The sequence below is a fragment of the Engraulis encrasicolus genome, chromosome 3 (assembly GCF_034702125.1).
Source record: "Engraulis encrasicolus isolate BLACKSEA-1 chromosome 3, IST_EnEncr_1.0, whole genome shotgun sequence".
Lineage (NCBI taxonomy): Eukaryota > Metazoa > Chordata > Actinopteri > Clupeiformes > Engraulidae > Engraulis > Engraulis encrasicolus.
The window spans coordinates 31,334,206-31,348,806 of record NC_085859.1 but is presented as its reverse complement, the minus strand read 5'-3'; the positions used below and the strand labels follow the sequence as shown (position 1 = coordinate 31,348,806).

At 42.4% G+C, this 14,601-nt stretch overlaps 2 protein-coding genes across 2 annotated transcripts; one reads left to right on the top strand and one right to left on the bottom strand.

The window, feature by feature from the left end:
* The first annotated feature begins 771 nt into the window (after positions 1-771).
* LOC134444497 (immediate early response gene 5-like protein) lies at positions 772-1,761 on the top strand. Its single transcript, XM_063193810.1, has one exon. The coding sequence runs from the start codon at positions 772-774 to the stop codon at positions 1,555-1,557; it is 786 nt and encodes a 261-aa protein (XP_063049880.1). The 3' UTR covers positions 1,558-1,761.
* Positions 1,762-2,975: 1,214 nt separating this feature from the next.
* LOC134444486 (leukotriene B4 receptor 1-like) lies at positions 2,976-5,777 on the bottom strand. Its single transcript, XM_063193805.1, has 3 exons — positions 5,674-5,777; positions 4,676-4,889; positions 2,976-3,533 (listed from the first exon to the last, which is right to left on the bottom strand). The coding sequence occupies exons 1-3, from the start codon at positions 5,775-5,777 to the stop codon at positions 2,976-2,978; spliced, it is 876 nt and encodes a 291-aa protein (XP_063049875.1).
* Between the last annotated feature and the right edge of the window lie 8,824 nt (positions 5,778-14,601).

Below are 14,601 nucleotides of genomic sequence, written 5' to 3'. Positions count from 1 at the left end.
GCCATTCACTATAGGGACAAGCAATGTTGAATGGCGAATACAGTGTTTAAACTATACACTGTGCAGGAAATGGTCAAAAAAGGTACTGCAACTACGCTGCTCATTGAAACTGGGCTGCCTATTGCCAAATTTGATCTTTACATGAAAGTTTACTAAGTATTTAACAAATATTTTCTTGTATGGTCCAAGTACAGTAATTTTTCAAGAGAAGATCCCCCTTTTCATGTATGAGAAGTCCAATTTTTCCAGTCATAATGACTACTTAGAATGTGATGGTGGTGGTAAGTATTCATGAAAAAGGTAACATTAGAGAATGGGCAGCATGAATTCTGGAAATAAACAACTAAAAATCTCACACAGTGTCCCTTTCAGCTATTGGTTCCAGGACCTTATCATTATTTTTTTCTGAAACAGAATTACCAACAATTGTGTGCAATGTAGGTTTTCCATTTCCCTGGACGTCAGTTTCAACAACTAGTGTCAATTATAGGGGTAGATTTGGGGTTTAAAAAAAAGGTTGGAAGGCTCACCTTTCCTCATGCGCAAACACAATTGGTCAGATTCTGGTGGGCGGGAACCATTTCAAAATATCAAACATGCCGACTGCGAGGGTATCCAAGGATGCTGAACTCAGCATCACACGGGCACACACGCACACACCATGCGTGGTGCACAGCCACCTCTTGTTTAGTTTGTTATGCAGAAACAGTGTGTGAATATGGCTTAGGTGTCTTGACAAAACCAGTTGGTTATTGATTGATATCAAGGAGAATGGAATACCGTGTCGACGCAGAAAGTTTGATTTCGATTTCTCTGATGAAAATTGAGAGCGCCCGCGCGCAACGAGGCGGCATCAAGTTGTACAAAAATCTCTTGGTGTCTTATGTGCTGCGAAATGCAAGACAGTTGTGCACCGTGGACAACCAAGGGGAGACACACTGGAATCAACTGGATGAAAGTAGAATTGACCCTAACGTTACCGGAGACTTTACCTCTCCTTCCACAGAGTGGAACATGGGTTGGACGGACAGGGAACGACAGACGGATTTGGTGAGCATGTGTGCTCGGCAGTTCTTGCCGTGGTCTGTCTGCTCGTTTACCGAGCCTCATAACCAAGAGGACGATACAGAGGATGGTATTTTTCTAAGCATCAGTGAACAATCTTATTCATCTCTGTCTGACTCGGATCCAGAGTGCAGTCAGACTACGGTGCTTGATTTGGACACGCAGACCGTGACAGCAGTGAACAGCAGTGTGGACCATGTGGACTGCACAGCCGCGCAACCATCTTTGCGTAATAGCGTTTGGCGAAAGCGAAAACCCGACGAAGATGACTTGAATTCCAGTGACGGTAAAAAGGAAAGATTGTGTTATCACGAACAATCAGAAGCGAACGATGTTCACAATCTCGTTTCCATTCTGGGTTTCGGTTTAACGGAATTCATGAGCACCCAGACGGTTGTAGAAGACAACCTGCGCAAGAAAAACAACACAAGACTCGTCAAGTCGACAGCATCCTGTACTGAACCATGGACACGAGCGATTGAAGCATTTTGAATACTGTAATTTGACTGTTGTGATTATTAATAACAAAGACATTCTTGTGTTGAACTATGGGTTTTGCCGTTTTGAGTGAGTGCGTAAAAGAAGTGTGTGTGTGAGAGAGAGTCAACAGTTGAAACACGTGGTGTCCCAGAGGAAGATTTTTAATTAATTTATTTATTATCAGGTAGTTGCATTGGTATGTGACTGTGATTGTAAGCGTTGTGCATCTGAAATATCTCTATTGAGATACAAGTCGTTGTCGGTGAGCACATGCACATTTTATATCACACACAAATTGCTGCTCTTGAAAAGGAAATGTTTTTTTTATTATTATTAATTTATTTGGGTATTGGCTGACTGTGCAGCTATGACAGCATGTTAAGCATTTTGTGAAGACATTTTCAATAAAATGATATTCTTGCCACATATGAGCCTATCTGTCAAAATATTAATAAATAGGCCTAACCATATTCACAATCATCTGCATCATCATCGTGAGATGTCTTGGTTGCATGCATTTTATACAAAATCTGCCAATAGCATTCGTGTAAATGCATCACCTTAACCTGTCAGACGCTTTAGGATTAAAAAAAATATATATTTTTAATATTTTCCTTTCCCTTTCACTCTTCTCAAACAACAACAAACAAACGTTCGCACACCAGAGAGTAACAAACACTGTTTTCTATTACAGTAATATTAGCCTAACATTTATGGGAGTTTTCTTTTTTTCCCTTTTACATAAGAAGCTAATAAACTGCCCAACTTCAATTTCACCCCAATAGACTACAACTATTCATGTTAACAAGTGATATGAAATAGGCTCCTTACGACATTTACAGACAATTGTTCTGTACTTGGACATCCTTCGAAACCAGAACAGCGACAGCGCAACCTAGTGGATTTTAGTGAGTATTGCCGTCTGGTTCTCCGGAGGCCATTCGACAACAGCACTCTCTGACCTTTTCCTTCCCTTTGCACGGTCACAGGGGTTATGCAATGAAACTGAAACACCTGTCATTTTAGTGTGGGAAGTTTCATGGCTTAAAAACAAAAAAGAAAACTAGAAATGCACTCAGACCGTGCAAACCTCTGCCAAGGCAGCTGTTTGATAGAACATTTGACAATGTTACACCCTATTTTGTAGTTTCTGTTTGTTTTTGTGGAGTTAGAAACTACAATGTCAAAATTCGCCCCATCCCGCAATGGTGATGAATCTTTAAAACATTCCTGGATCGGGATCAGGATCCGAATCAGCACCAAAATGTAATCACTTGTTCCTTTTGTCATATCCAACAACTCCATAAAGTTTCATCCAAATCCGTTCATGACTTTTTCGAGTTATCCTGCTGACAGACCGAAACATAAACAGACCAAAAAGGAAAACATAACCTCCCTGTCGGAGGTAAAAAAAAAAAAAAATCCAGTGCTCAGCGAGGTATGGGAATAGCCATGGGTCTGTGTATGGACGGCTGCAGTGTATTTGGGGTGGTGTGGAGCTGCTTGTGGGCGAAGGCGTAGAGAAAGGGGTTGAGGCAGGCGTTGACCAGACACAGAGCCATGAGGAAGGGCCAGCTCTTGTTACACACGTTCTCCAGCTCAAGGGACCGGAAGGCCATGGCACCCAGGGCCAGCACGTTGAAGAGGTGCATCGGCGTCCAGAAGATGGAGAAGGTGACCACGATGTAGGTCACCAGCCGCGTGGTGCGACGCGTCCTGAGGACCACCATCTGAGTGACGCGCCTCTGCAGGCAGGTATACAGCGACACGATGGCTGCGAAGGGGATGACGAAGCCGAAGAGGGTCTGGCATACCAGCACCATAGCCTCCTCCACGTCGTCCTGGTAGCGGGATGTACACGTGGAGTTGTGCACCCCCCTGACCACCAGGCAGGGCGAGGAGATGCAGGCCGCCATGGCCCACATAGACACCAGCAGGGCCTGCTGCCCCGAGCCCTGGAGCCGTGTCCAACAATGGGTGTGGAGCACCTGGGGCACAGAGGTAGAGCATTAGGCTAGAGGTGACCCCGCACCTGGGGCACAGAGGTAGAGCATTAGGCTAGAGGTGACCCCGCACCTGGGGCACAGAGGTGGAGCATTAGGCTAGAGGTGACCCCGCACCTGGGGCACAGAGGTAGAGCATTAGGCTAGAGGTGACCCCGCACCTGGGGCACAGAGGTAGAGCATTAGGCTAGAGGTGACCCCGCACCTGGGGCACAGAGGTAGAGCATTAGGCTAGAGGTGACCCCGCTCCCTGGGGCACAGAGTAGAGCATTAGGCTAGAGGTGACCCCGCTCCCTGGAGGACTCCCTCATATATATGGCCCTGGTCCCACTCCCTCATACGTGGTGCCCTGCCTGGTTCCATCACCACAGTCCCACTTCTCCCGCTTCTCCCGCTATTTTGATGCAATCATGTACTATTCCCACAACAAAGAAAGTAGACTAATCCTCACTGACCTGGATGCGTTTGGATGTTCAGCATCTGACTCCCTGTGGGGTCCCCTTATGGGGCCCTGATAACCCAGATAAACCTGATAGATAAACTATAGAATATAGACTGCCCCCTATTGACCTGGAGGTACAGTATCTCTGGATGTTCAAAATGGCCAAACTGAAGACGCTTCATTGGAATTTGCATTTAATTTACACACTTAATGGTTGATGACTTGAAAGTTATGATGACTGTTATTTATATGAACTATTTAGGAAACTCAGTGGAAAATGTAATTTACATATTAATTTGGAATGCAGTGTTAATGATACTATATCACGGTGCAAGGAGGCAGTACCATGATATGCCCTTTCAAAGTTCTGTGACCCTTCAGTCCAGAAAAAAACTGATATGATGCTTCATAGCTTCAAATCATCATTTGAAATCATCAACTTATATATAAATATTAGTAGCCTCTTGTAACCTCTTATACCTATAAACTGTCATAGCTTTTATTTAGAATTTTATTTTACAATGTTGGTAAATGTGGAAAAAAAGGAAATACATTTACTTTAAAAGATACATTAAAAAAATTGTGGAGTGTATCGAACCGTATAGTCAAAAATCGTGATACAACACGAGCTGAGTATACAGGTATATACAGTATATATCCAGTACACAGACTGCCCTCTACTGACCTGCAGGTATCTCTGGATGCTCAGCATGGCCACGCTGAAGACGCTGGCGTGTAGGCCCCAGTAGAGCAGGAAGAAGAGCAGGCGGCAGGCCACTTCCCCCAGCGCCCAGGCGGCCATCAGGTTGTAGAGCTCCATGGGCAGCAGCAGCAGCGACAGCAGGTCGGCTACCGCCAGGCTCAGCATCAGCTTCAGGGAGAAGTTGTCTGGCTGGTACCTGCATGGGTTACCGGCGGGTTTTTAATTTTTTTTAGAAAAAGATGGGATTTCTTTTTTTTGTTTCAGAAAACGACATTGGGGCAACCACAGCGACATAAATCTCACTCTTGTGTCAAGTTGGTAAACAGTAAAATTAAAAGTAAAAACACATACAGAGTTGATTTCACATCTTCTAGAGCAGTGGTTCCCAACCTTTTTCTTAAGGGACCCATGTTTTTACTATTGTAAGCTTTGGTCACCCAACCACGCGAGCGCCCGCACGAGACGGAGTCACAAGATGCCCTCTGTTTCCTGGGAAAACCAATTTTAGTTATTTTATTCCTCAATTCGTCTTTGGTCAAATATAGAATAAAGGTTTAATGTAGCACTTACAATTTGCTGCTTCTATGCATTTATTAGTTAAATGCTTTGTCATTTATTCAACATGGGCTATATATATTTCAAATGAAACCCCTTAAAATCAAGAGGGCTCCGCGACCCCCTATGGATCTTTGGCGACCCATAAGTTGGGTCCCGACCCATAGGTTGGGAACTACTGTTCTAGAGGGTATTTGGGAGTTGTTGCTAAGAGTTGAATTAATACTGCCTCTTTTACTGGGTATATTAATTAATTGTACAACTTGTGTCATTTTTTTCAGCACCACTTTTTTTTTGCATAAAGTTTCAGGTTTTCAGCCAAACTGTTACGCTAAAAAAAGTGTTAGCAGAAAAATCCTTGTTGGAGCTGACTTTTTTTTTGCATTTGTTACCGCTTGACTGCTACAAAAACACAGATGACCCACCTGCGGGCAACAACCACCACTACCCACACGTTGCCCGGGATCCCCACCAGGCAGCAGACGCCCATCAGGACTCCGGCCAACACGTCAATAGCAGCTTTGGACATTGGCACTGGTGGTCTGCAGAGATACAGTGGGCTATGCTGCTTCCTTTGGCGAAGTATCCCAACAAATAGGCTGTTTACATAACCCTAACCCTAGCTAACGCAGAGATGTGCTGCTTCGGTTCTACCAATAGGCTGTTAACAATGACCTAACCCTAGCCCTACCTCTACCCCTACATCTAGCCTAACTTAACATAGGAAAGGTGAAGAAATGGGAAAGCCTTCCGGCCTGTGCCAATTAAGACAGGTACAGAACAGAGAGAAACAACAGCTTCCCCCTAACCTAACCTAACCTAGCCTTACCTAACCTAGGGTGCTAGTATAGCATACTGTCTCGGCAGCACAGCTTGCATGGTGGGAAAGATGGCAAGAAATCATCAGGCATGGTCCCAAAGTTCCCATTCCAAGATGCCGAGCGCTGGAGGCAAGGTCTTCATCCACCTGTCCACTGTGATCCGCTGTTGACTCGGATGGCAAGTGACCTGTGAAAGCAGTGGGCAGTTTTACTGCCGCTAGTGACAATGACATCTCTGTCAGAGGGAACTGAAGCTGGTTTGAATTTATGATGTTTATGGCATAATGTTTAAACAAATGTAACACCAGAAGATGGGCATGTCATAAAGCTATGAGAATAAAAGAAATACTTTGATAGTTGTCTTTTAGATTGTCAAGTTCACATAGTAAAAAAAATACTGTATGAGTACTCTTACATAAACACACAATATAAACTACATTAAACACAATTATCACAATGTTAAAAGCCAATAACTGAAGCTGTATGGGCTTTCATAGTCAAAACAGGATGGCATCTGGTGATGATAACAGCTTCCTCTGTATTTCTCTGTTATTATATATCAGTAGCATTGGGGGAAAAATCGATCAGACAAATTTGCTTGTGCACCCAGCACAATCCAATCTCCTGGATGTTAATCAGGGATGTCCCATTCCAACAGCAAGGGAACACATGGAAATCCATGATGAGTCATATTTTGCGATAGTGTTGCAGTAGTTTTGACACAAAACTAGAGGGCCTAGAAAACAAGTTTTACTTTGGAGTTGAAATTTAGTTTGCACCCTTGTTTCTGCTGTCTGTTCCAATCACACAATAGTTAACCCTTGTAAGGTGTTCGGGTTCATTTTGACCCGTTTTCAGTTTTTAGCTTAGAGTATCAGTTATTATTATTTTACACTGAGATTTACAGGCTTTGGCTCATTTTCAGTGAGGAACATTAATCTGAAAAAGAAATTAGTGACACACTTACATACACTTACAACACCATGGTACGTAAATTTGGCAAAAGAGCACTAAAAAAGCCCCACATTTCTCCATGTGCATGGTGTTGATTACTCTTTAAAAGCAGCTAATGAGAGCATGATGAATAATGCATTTATGAGCTCATACCGCAGACATGATGCAAAAAGAGAGAAGCTTCTTTTCTCTAGTTCTGTCCTAAGGATGGAAGACAGGAGTGGTAACTGTTGTGAGGAGTGTGTACCGTATGATTTACTGTAGTGCAGACAGGAAGGAGGTTTTGTGTGTAATGGGATAGTTTGCTTCACCAGTGCTTTTGCACTGAAAAGTACCATTTGCATTTTCCACCAATGGCCAAAGAAGTTAAGAATGGTTTTGGTGTGTTCTTCAGATGGCCCCTGTTACACATTGCAATGCAGAATGATAAACTGCATCCAGTTTCCTGAGAGAGCAAAAGGTGCATGCATGTCATCCAACACTGACAGACATTTCTGAACCAATCTTTTTCTAGCTAATAATGACAAAAATATCGTAGCTTTCTTTAAGATTGTTGTGTACCAGTAAATGTATTCACCATGTGCTGCTCATTTGTCCCCACCAGAGGGTGCTATCTCAAATGGATATTTAAGTCTCGAACAACAAACACACGTGTCTCCACATCGTATTGTAGTGACATACTTTTATTGTATTGTAGTGGAATATTTCTCCCATATAATTTGGGGAGTTTTAGGCTATGACTGTTTTGACATGACAGTGAAGAGATGACAGGATATGAGGGGGAGAGAGATTGGGTATGGTTGGGAAATGACCCAGGCAAGAAGTGGACTTGGCTCCCCATGGACAATGTTAACCACACAGGGTATGCTGCATTAGGACAATGCACCACAGCACCGCTGTATTGTATAGTGTAGTACTACGGTTGGACACAGATCAAGCGCTGTCCTAGACTATATAATAGAATCCAAAAGAATTGAAAGGTCAGTTCATCACATGGACGACCTCCTTGGCAATTAGATCATCAAGCACATGTCCACTGCACACACATGCACCGTACACTAAAGTGCAGAGGATTATGGGAAGATGTGTTCATATCAAGGGTTGAGTAAAGTAATCGGTATGGAAATTGTAATTTACATTGCATTTGTGGGTTGCTTTCAAACAGAATCTCACTGTATTTATATAGTGACAATTAAAGCACTCTACTCTACTCTCTACTCTACTCTATTTACTTTTTACCTTATGCTTTACCTTGTGCTTTGCCTTTTTAAAATCTAGATATGGTTAGACACTGTTGTAGCCTCTGCCAAACAAAACCAATCCAAACATTTATGTGATATACTATGATGGTAACTTAATGTAGGCCCTAACTTAATGTTCTATTAATGTTCCCTGTAGAAGTGTATAAAGTAAAACTAGAAAACTAGAATATATCTGAATTTTCCCTCGCGGATCAATAAAGTTACTCTACTCTACTAGAAGGATATTAAAGATGTAAGTACAACACCAGTAGATAATATCACATACTGTAGGCCTAGTTGTTATGCCAGTTATTTCACTGTGCCTAATGAGGGTTTTACCTTCCTTTTACTTCTACTGCCACTTTATACACATCTGGTCACATGGTCTAGTTTTGTCTGCGCCTCATCCGTTATGCACCTCAGGATCTGTGGATGTTTCAGGCCTTTAATCATCACACCCCCTCCTCTCTCCTCTGAGGCTGGCCTGCTTGCGGTGATCAATCCTTCCCATGTGTCCAGTATCCAAATGGCAAATAGTGTCCTCTAAGACATCCCATTTTAGTGAACGCCTAATTGACTAATAGTCCAGACATCTCCACTGCCTGAAACTCATTTCGTTGAGATCAACAGTACATTATGGAGTGGGTGAATGATTGACACAGGACTGACAATGTTGCCTGAAATCATATGCCATGCAGTGGGTCCACGATGTGTTGATCACAGTATTGTAGATCAGTGTTTCCCAACCTTTTTTGACTCGTGTACCCCCTAAGCCTTTTTGTTGTACCTTGAGTACCCCCTATCCCATGCTCTCTATATATTCCTTTATCCCAGTGTGACTATACTCTATTCAATTGTCATTATCACATTTTGTCGCGTACCCCCTGAGGTATGCTCACGTACCCCTAGTGGTACACATACCCCTGGTTGGGAAACACTGTTGTAGATCACTGAATTTTAAAAGACAAATATTTCATGACTTTATTACTGTTAATTATTCAGTTACTGTTAGTTATTTAGCCTGAAGACAATTGCAGCATTGTTGAATATACTGAACATGAAAGGCCTTTATAGAAAGCAATAGCAGTAAGAAAATGTAGTAACTGTAAGGTTACACCTGTATGCACCTGTTTAGGTTTAGGGTCCAAAAATAGTTACACCATACATACCCTCAGCCATAAGCAGCACCATTCTAATCTAGCCATCAAAAATTTGTGTATGCAAACGTGCTACCGTTGAACTACAGTAAACAGCAATGACGACATTGCAATCTCAAATTGCTGTGATGTCTGTGATGACTGAAATGATGATGACACAAATCCTCAATTAAATTTTCTTTTGGCCAGATGGCAACAGAGACAGCTGGTGTTCTATAGGTTCTACTTGTAGAGAGTTTTTAATTGTCTTTTTGTGCCTTCTTTGGACAGGGCAGTGCAGATCAGTGTGTGTGTGTGTGTGTGTGTGTGTGTGTGTGTGTGTGTGTGTGTGTGTGTGTGTGTGTGTGTGTGTGTGTGTGTGTGTGTGTGTGTGTGTGTGTGTGTGTGTGTGTGCGTGTGTGTGTGTGTGTGTGAGCGCGTGTGCGGAAAGAACTTTCATTTTGTGTGATAATACATCCTCAATCCACAGTTTTTGACTAGAAGGGGGGCATAGTGATTGAAGTCATACACTGTATGAAGTCTTTCATTTTCATATCGCACCAAAAAATGATCTGAACTATGAACTACAGTGCTACAAAATTAAAATGCTGAACTATGAGTGTGAACAGTTCACTTTTAAGTCGTGTGAACTGAACTTGAACTAGTTCACAAAAAATGTGAATTAGGATGACACTGCAAGCTACAGACCACAGAATACAGCAGAGAATATCCATTTGCTGAAGCCTGGAGTGGGCCTTGGCCAAGGACTATTACAAGTACTGTGCCAAATACAGAATTGGTAATTGTATCGCTATGCTTCTTCATGTGTTAACATTTCACGTGTCCCCTTCTGAGTCTTTGTGGCACATCATTCATTTCACCCGGAATAAGTAATTCAACCTTCTACCAACTTACCATGAAGAGGATTCATTAACTCTGAAAGCACATAAATCTCTCTCGAGTCTCGGTTATCCATGATGGCTGGCTGACGGTAGCCAGGGCCGGATTAACGCACAGGCTAGATTATGGCTGCAGCCAAGGGCCCACCTGCCAGGGGGACTCCGATTTCCCAAAAGTGAAAAGTTGAAGAATTGTGACAAGATGCAATATTGAAAATTGTATTTCCTGTTCAGTACAGTCAGAAGACATGTTATCCGGAATTTCTAGTTCATAATTATGACACTGTCTACGTATATACGTTTTTTTTCTAAATTTTCTTCCTGAGGAGCCCACAGCAACCTGTGGCCTAGGGGCCCCGGGCCATCTTAATCCGGCCCTGACGGTAGCCTCCAACTACTGATGCCTGGTTTCCCTCCCCAAATCAGCAACCCGCTGTCAGCACGATCAGTCAGGAGATAACAAATGGCACGTTGAGAGGAGACGGAAAGGAAGCCTTGTCAGGATGATGGAGCAGAGCCACAACGCTACAAGGGACATATGGTGACAGACAGGCAAGAGAGTTCTTCCCGCTCAGCTAGTGCACAGTTTGTGCATCATCATCATTTGCAGAAGTTGTAAGACGCAGAACTACAGTATATGTTGCATTTAGGTGTACATCATACCCAAAGCAATGTTGATTTGTGTGACCCAGACCATTTGATCATGGGGCAAAGAGGACAGGTGGCGCAACGGCATCTAATGTCCATAAATGAATTAGTAATTATATCCCCGAAACGCGGAGCGTCGGGGATGTAATGGTTTTGCGTGCGCCGCCGCCACGTCCGCCGCGTCCGCGTCCGTGCCCGCCGCCGCCGCGTAAGGGCTTTCGTGTTAACGCGATAACTTTTGAACGGATGTTTGGATTTGTCCCAGATTTTTTGGGTGAATGCTCTAGGGCAGGTTCATGAACTGATTCGAGTTTGGAGGTCAACACTTTCAAGATGGCTGAATTCAAGATGGGTGAATTTTTGTTTGGTCCATAACTTCTGACCGGGTGGATGGATTTGTCCCAGATTTGGTGTGTGAATGCTCTAGGGTAGGTTCATGAATTAATTCGAGTTTGGAGGTCAACACTTTCAAGATGGCTGAATTCAAGATGGCCGAATTTTTGTTTGGCCCATAACTACTGACCGGGTGGATGAATTTGTCTCAGATTTTGTGTGAGAATGCTCTATGGTAGGTTCATGAACTGATTCGAGTTTGGAAGACAAAACTTTCAAAATGGCGGAATTTTCATTTGGCCCATAACTTCTGACTGGGTGGATTGATTTGCCCGGTAACACCTTATTTTAATGGCTCACCATTTCAGTGAATCTACCATATTAAGTACAGTGTAATAACCAATGTAACAATATTTAATACCATGTAATACTAGTGTAATACCAGTGTAACAATATGCAATATCAGGTACAGTGTAATAACGAGTGTAATAGTATGCAATACCATGTAATATAGTGTAATACCAGTGTAACAATATGCAATACCATGTAATACCACTTACGCACAAACACATGATGTAATGAAAAAAAAATGGCGGTGTTACACTGGTATCACATTGTATTAAATATTGTTACACTGGTTATTACACTGTACCAAATGTGGTATATCCACTGAACCATTAAAACAGTATTACCATTTGCCCCATTTTTTGCTTCATTTTCACAATAGTCGTTTGGTTTTAAGCCTATGCACGTCATGTCACGTCTGTATGTATCATATACGTTTACGAAATGGTGGACGGGAGTGGTAGGAATGATGGGGGACTGGAAGCGTCGCGTTTCGGGGATAGGCCTATACCTTAAGCAGTCGAAGGCGACTGCACAGGCAGTCTAGTTAGTTTTTGATATGTTGCTATGAATATGCTTCTAATATGCTCTTAAACAAAAATTCCATACAATAATGGCACTGGCTGCCGCCCTGCCGTATGCTACTGCTGAAACGTCCCAGACCCCCATACATGCAGAACCTGACGCCACGCTGTACACGACAGTATACTAGGCTCATATTTTTGTCAATTATCCTCCTACATATGTAACAGACATGTTTTTCATTTAAAATAAATATGTAGAAATAACGTGTTGATGGCTATGTTCTACGTTTAGGTTGTTTTCATACTAGACATCCTCTCAATCACAGCAATAGGAATCTTTTCCTTTTTCCATTTACACTGGTGTGTTTCTAAACCTCCAGAGATTGTTCTTTTCCTGTCACTTAATGAGTCTGTTCTTTTTTTCAGGAAGAATACAACTGCATGATTGATAAGGCACTTTTATCCTGGTGATGGATTCGCATTTATTTTACCGTTAATACATCACGTCTCATCTGTTCGTTGTCATAAACACAGCAGCATGAATCATGTGTTTATCTCTAATTAGATTTGTGCAGACAGTGTGCAGAGTACAGAATGTTGATCGACACAAATACTGAGAAAGACTGAAAAAATAAAGGTGGAAAGATCCCCAAGACATAATGTTTACTACATAGGCCTACATTGACCATAATCCACCACAGTTATTAATAACTCAGTAAGTTATACTTCGCTTTGCTAAACAGGCTGTATTTCATGCATATGATTGATCAAACGTAGCATATTTTCTGCATCACTTGGACTATATCACTTCAGTTCAAATTCACATGCACGTAGTATTGTTTTGCTTTGTACGTCCAGCATAGTTGCAATACCTCCTCTGGCCACCATCCTACACAGTGCACCTTTAAGTAACAAATTAGGACTTGGTTATTGCAATTTTGATGACGGTGTGTTATAACATAGGCTTTGTGTAAGGCGGTGTGAAAACAGGTGGGCATTATCAACTGGTGCGTGTGAAATGCAGTTTGTGCCGGAGACTGTGGAGGCTTTTTGTATCGCATGACCTTGATGAGATATGCTGAGATGAATGTTTTTATGTCAAGACTCAAAAACCTATTTATGCTATTCTGCCATGTTTAACGCCCCCCTTTGGATGCTATTGGCTTGAGATTTCTCCAGAAGGCTGTGTGAAATACCTTCCAGCTGTGCCTTCCAACAGTTTTTCTCAACACCTCCATACATTATTTATGTTGAACAGATGGGTTTATCTCTTTATTGTACGTACAAAGTATACTCTGAAAAATAATGGGGTAGCGATTCTTCAGAGTGACAAACCTAAAATAACCATTTTCCCCCACCAGTGCTTTAAAGGACCATTGAGGCAAAAGCTGTTTAGAGAACCATCTGATGTCAATATTAATACGAAATAGCACAGTCCATAATCTGAGAGTCCGAAAAAAAAAAACAATTTAATAAGTGAAAAAGCTGTCACATAATGTAATGGATCAACAACACAACCGTTTTCAATCTCCATGGATCCATGCAGAGATGTAGTATCAAACCCATGTAAGCACCTTTATATTCCAGAGCAGAGAGATATAACAAAACACGAAAGGCTCTTTTTGATATTTCGATGAGCTATAGGGGGATTTTGGATTGGCACACATTGTTATGTCAACCCCCTGCCGTTATCACCTGCCACTCAGCTCCTCTGCAAACCTTTAGATTGGGATGTGCCAGCAGGGGGAATATTGGTGGGGGAGGGATAGGGGGCTTTATAATGGGGGAAGCACACAGGAGGGCAGACTCCTTTATCTGCTCAAGCAGAGGGGAGTCCCTCTTTCTCTCTCTGTCTCTCCGACTCGGCCTGGAGCCCCCAGGTGATGGCTGAGATGGCGCGGAGAGAGACAGAGAGAGAGAGAGAGAGAGAGAGAGAGAGAGAGAGAGAGAGAGAGAGAGAGAGAGAGAGTGTGTGTGTGTGTGTGTGTGTGTGTGTGTGGTGTATGCTGGGGGGCCTCACCCCTGACTGATGCTGATTATTGATGATTATTATTTAATGGGATGACAAAAAATGGTCCATAAACTTCAGAGTGTGTTGTGTTTATTCCATGAAGTAAATGCATTCTAAAACAATGCAACTTCCACATCGTATGGAACTCTTCTACAGTATTGACTTGTGACAATTTGTTGGTTGCCGTTTCTTTTCAGACCAGACATTCTGTTCCGATTGTAAAATGACAGTATGTGTGCATGCCCATGTTCAAGATTAATGGGACCAACATCTGGATTTGTAACCATACAATAATACTAATGTGTCTGTTCTGTTCTGATTCAAAAACATGATAATCTCTCCCTGGGAGATTATTGATGATAAAAAAAATACCATATGCGTGATATCTCTGGTAATGTCACGCATATGTGCAAGCTGTGTATGTGAATGTGTGTGTATGTC

Excerpts from the sequence above, each read along its gene's own strand:
- LOC134444497 (XM_063193810.1), top strand. The coding sequence starts at position 772 with ATGGAATACCGTGTCGACGCAGAAAGTTTGATTTCGATTTCTCTGATG.
- LOC134444486 (XM_063193805.1), bottom strand. The coding sequence starts at position 5,777 with ATGTCCAAAGCTGCTATTGACGTGTTGGCCGGAGTCCTGATGGGCGTC. Across the intron at positions 4,890-5,673 it reads GTGGTGGTTGTTGCCCGCAG|GTACCAGCCAGACAACTTCT; the intron begins GTGGGTCATCTG and ends TAACCCATGCAG. Across the intron at positions 3,534-4,675 it reads GCATCCAGAGATACCTGCAG|GTGCTCCACACCCATTGTTG; the intron begins GTCAGTAGAGGG and ends TCTGTGCCCCAG.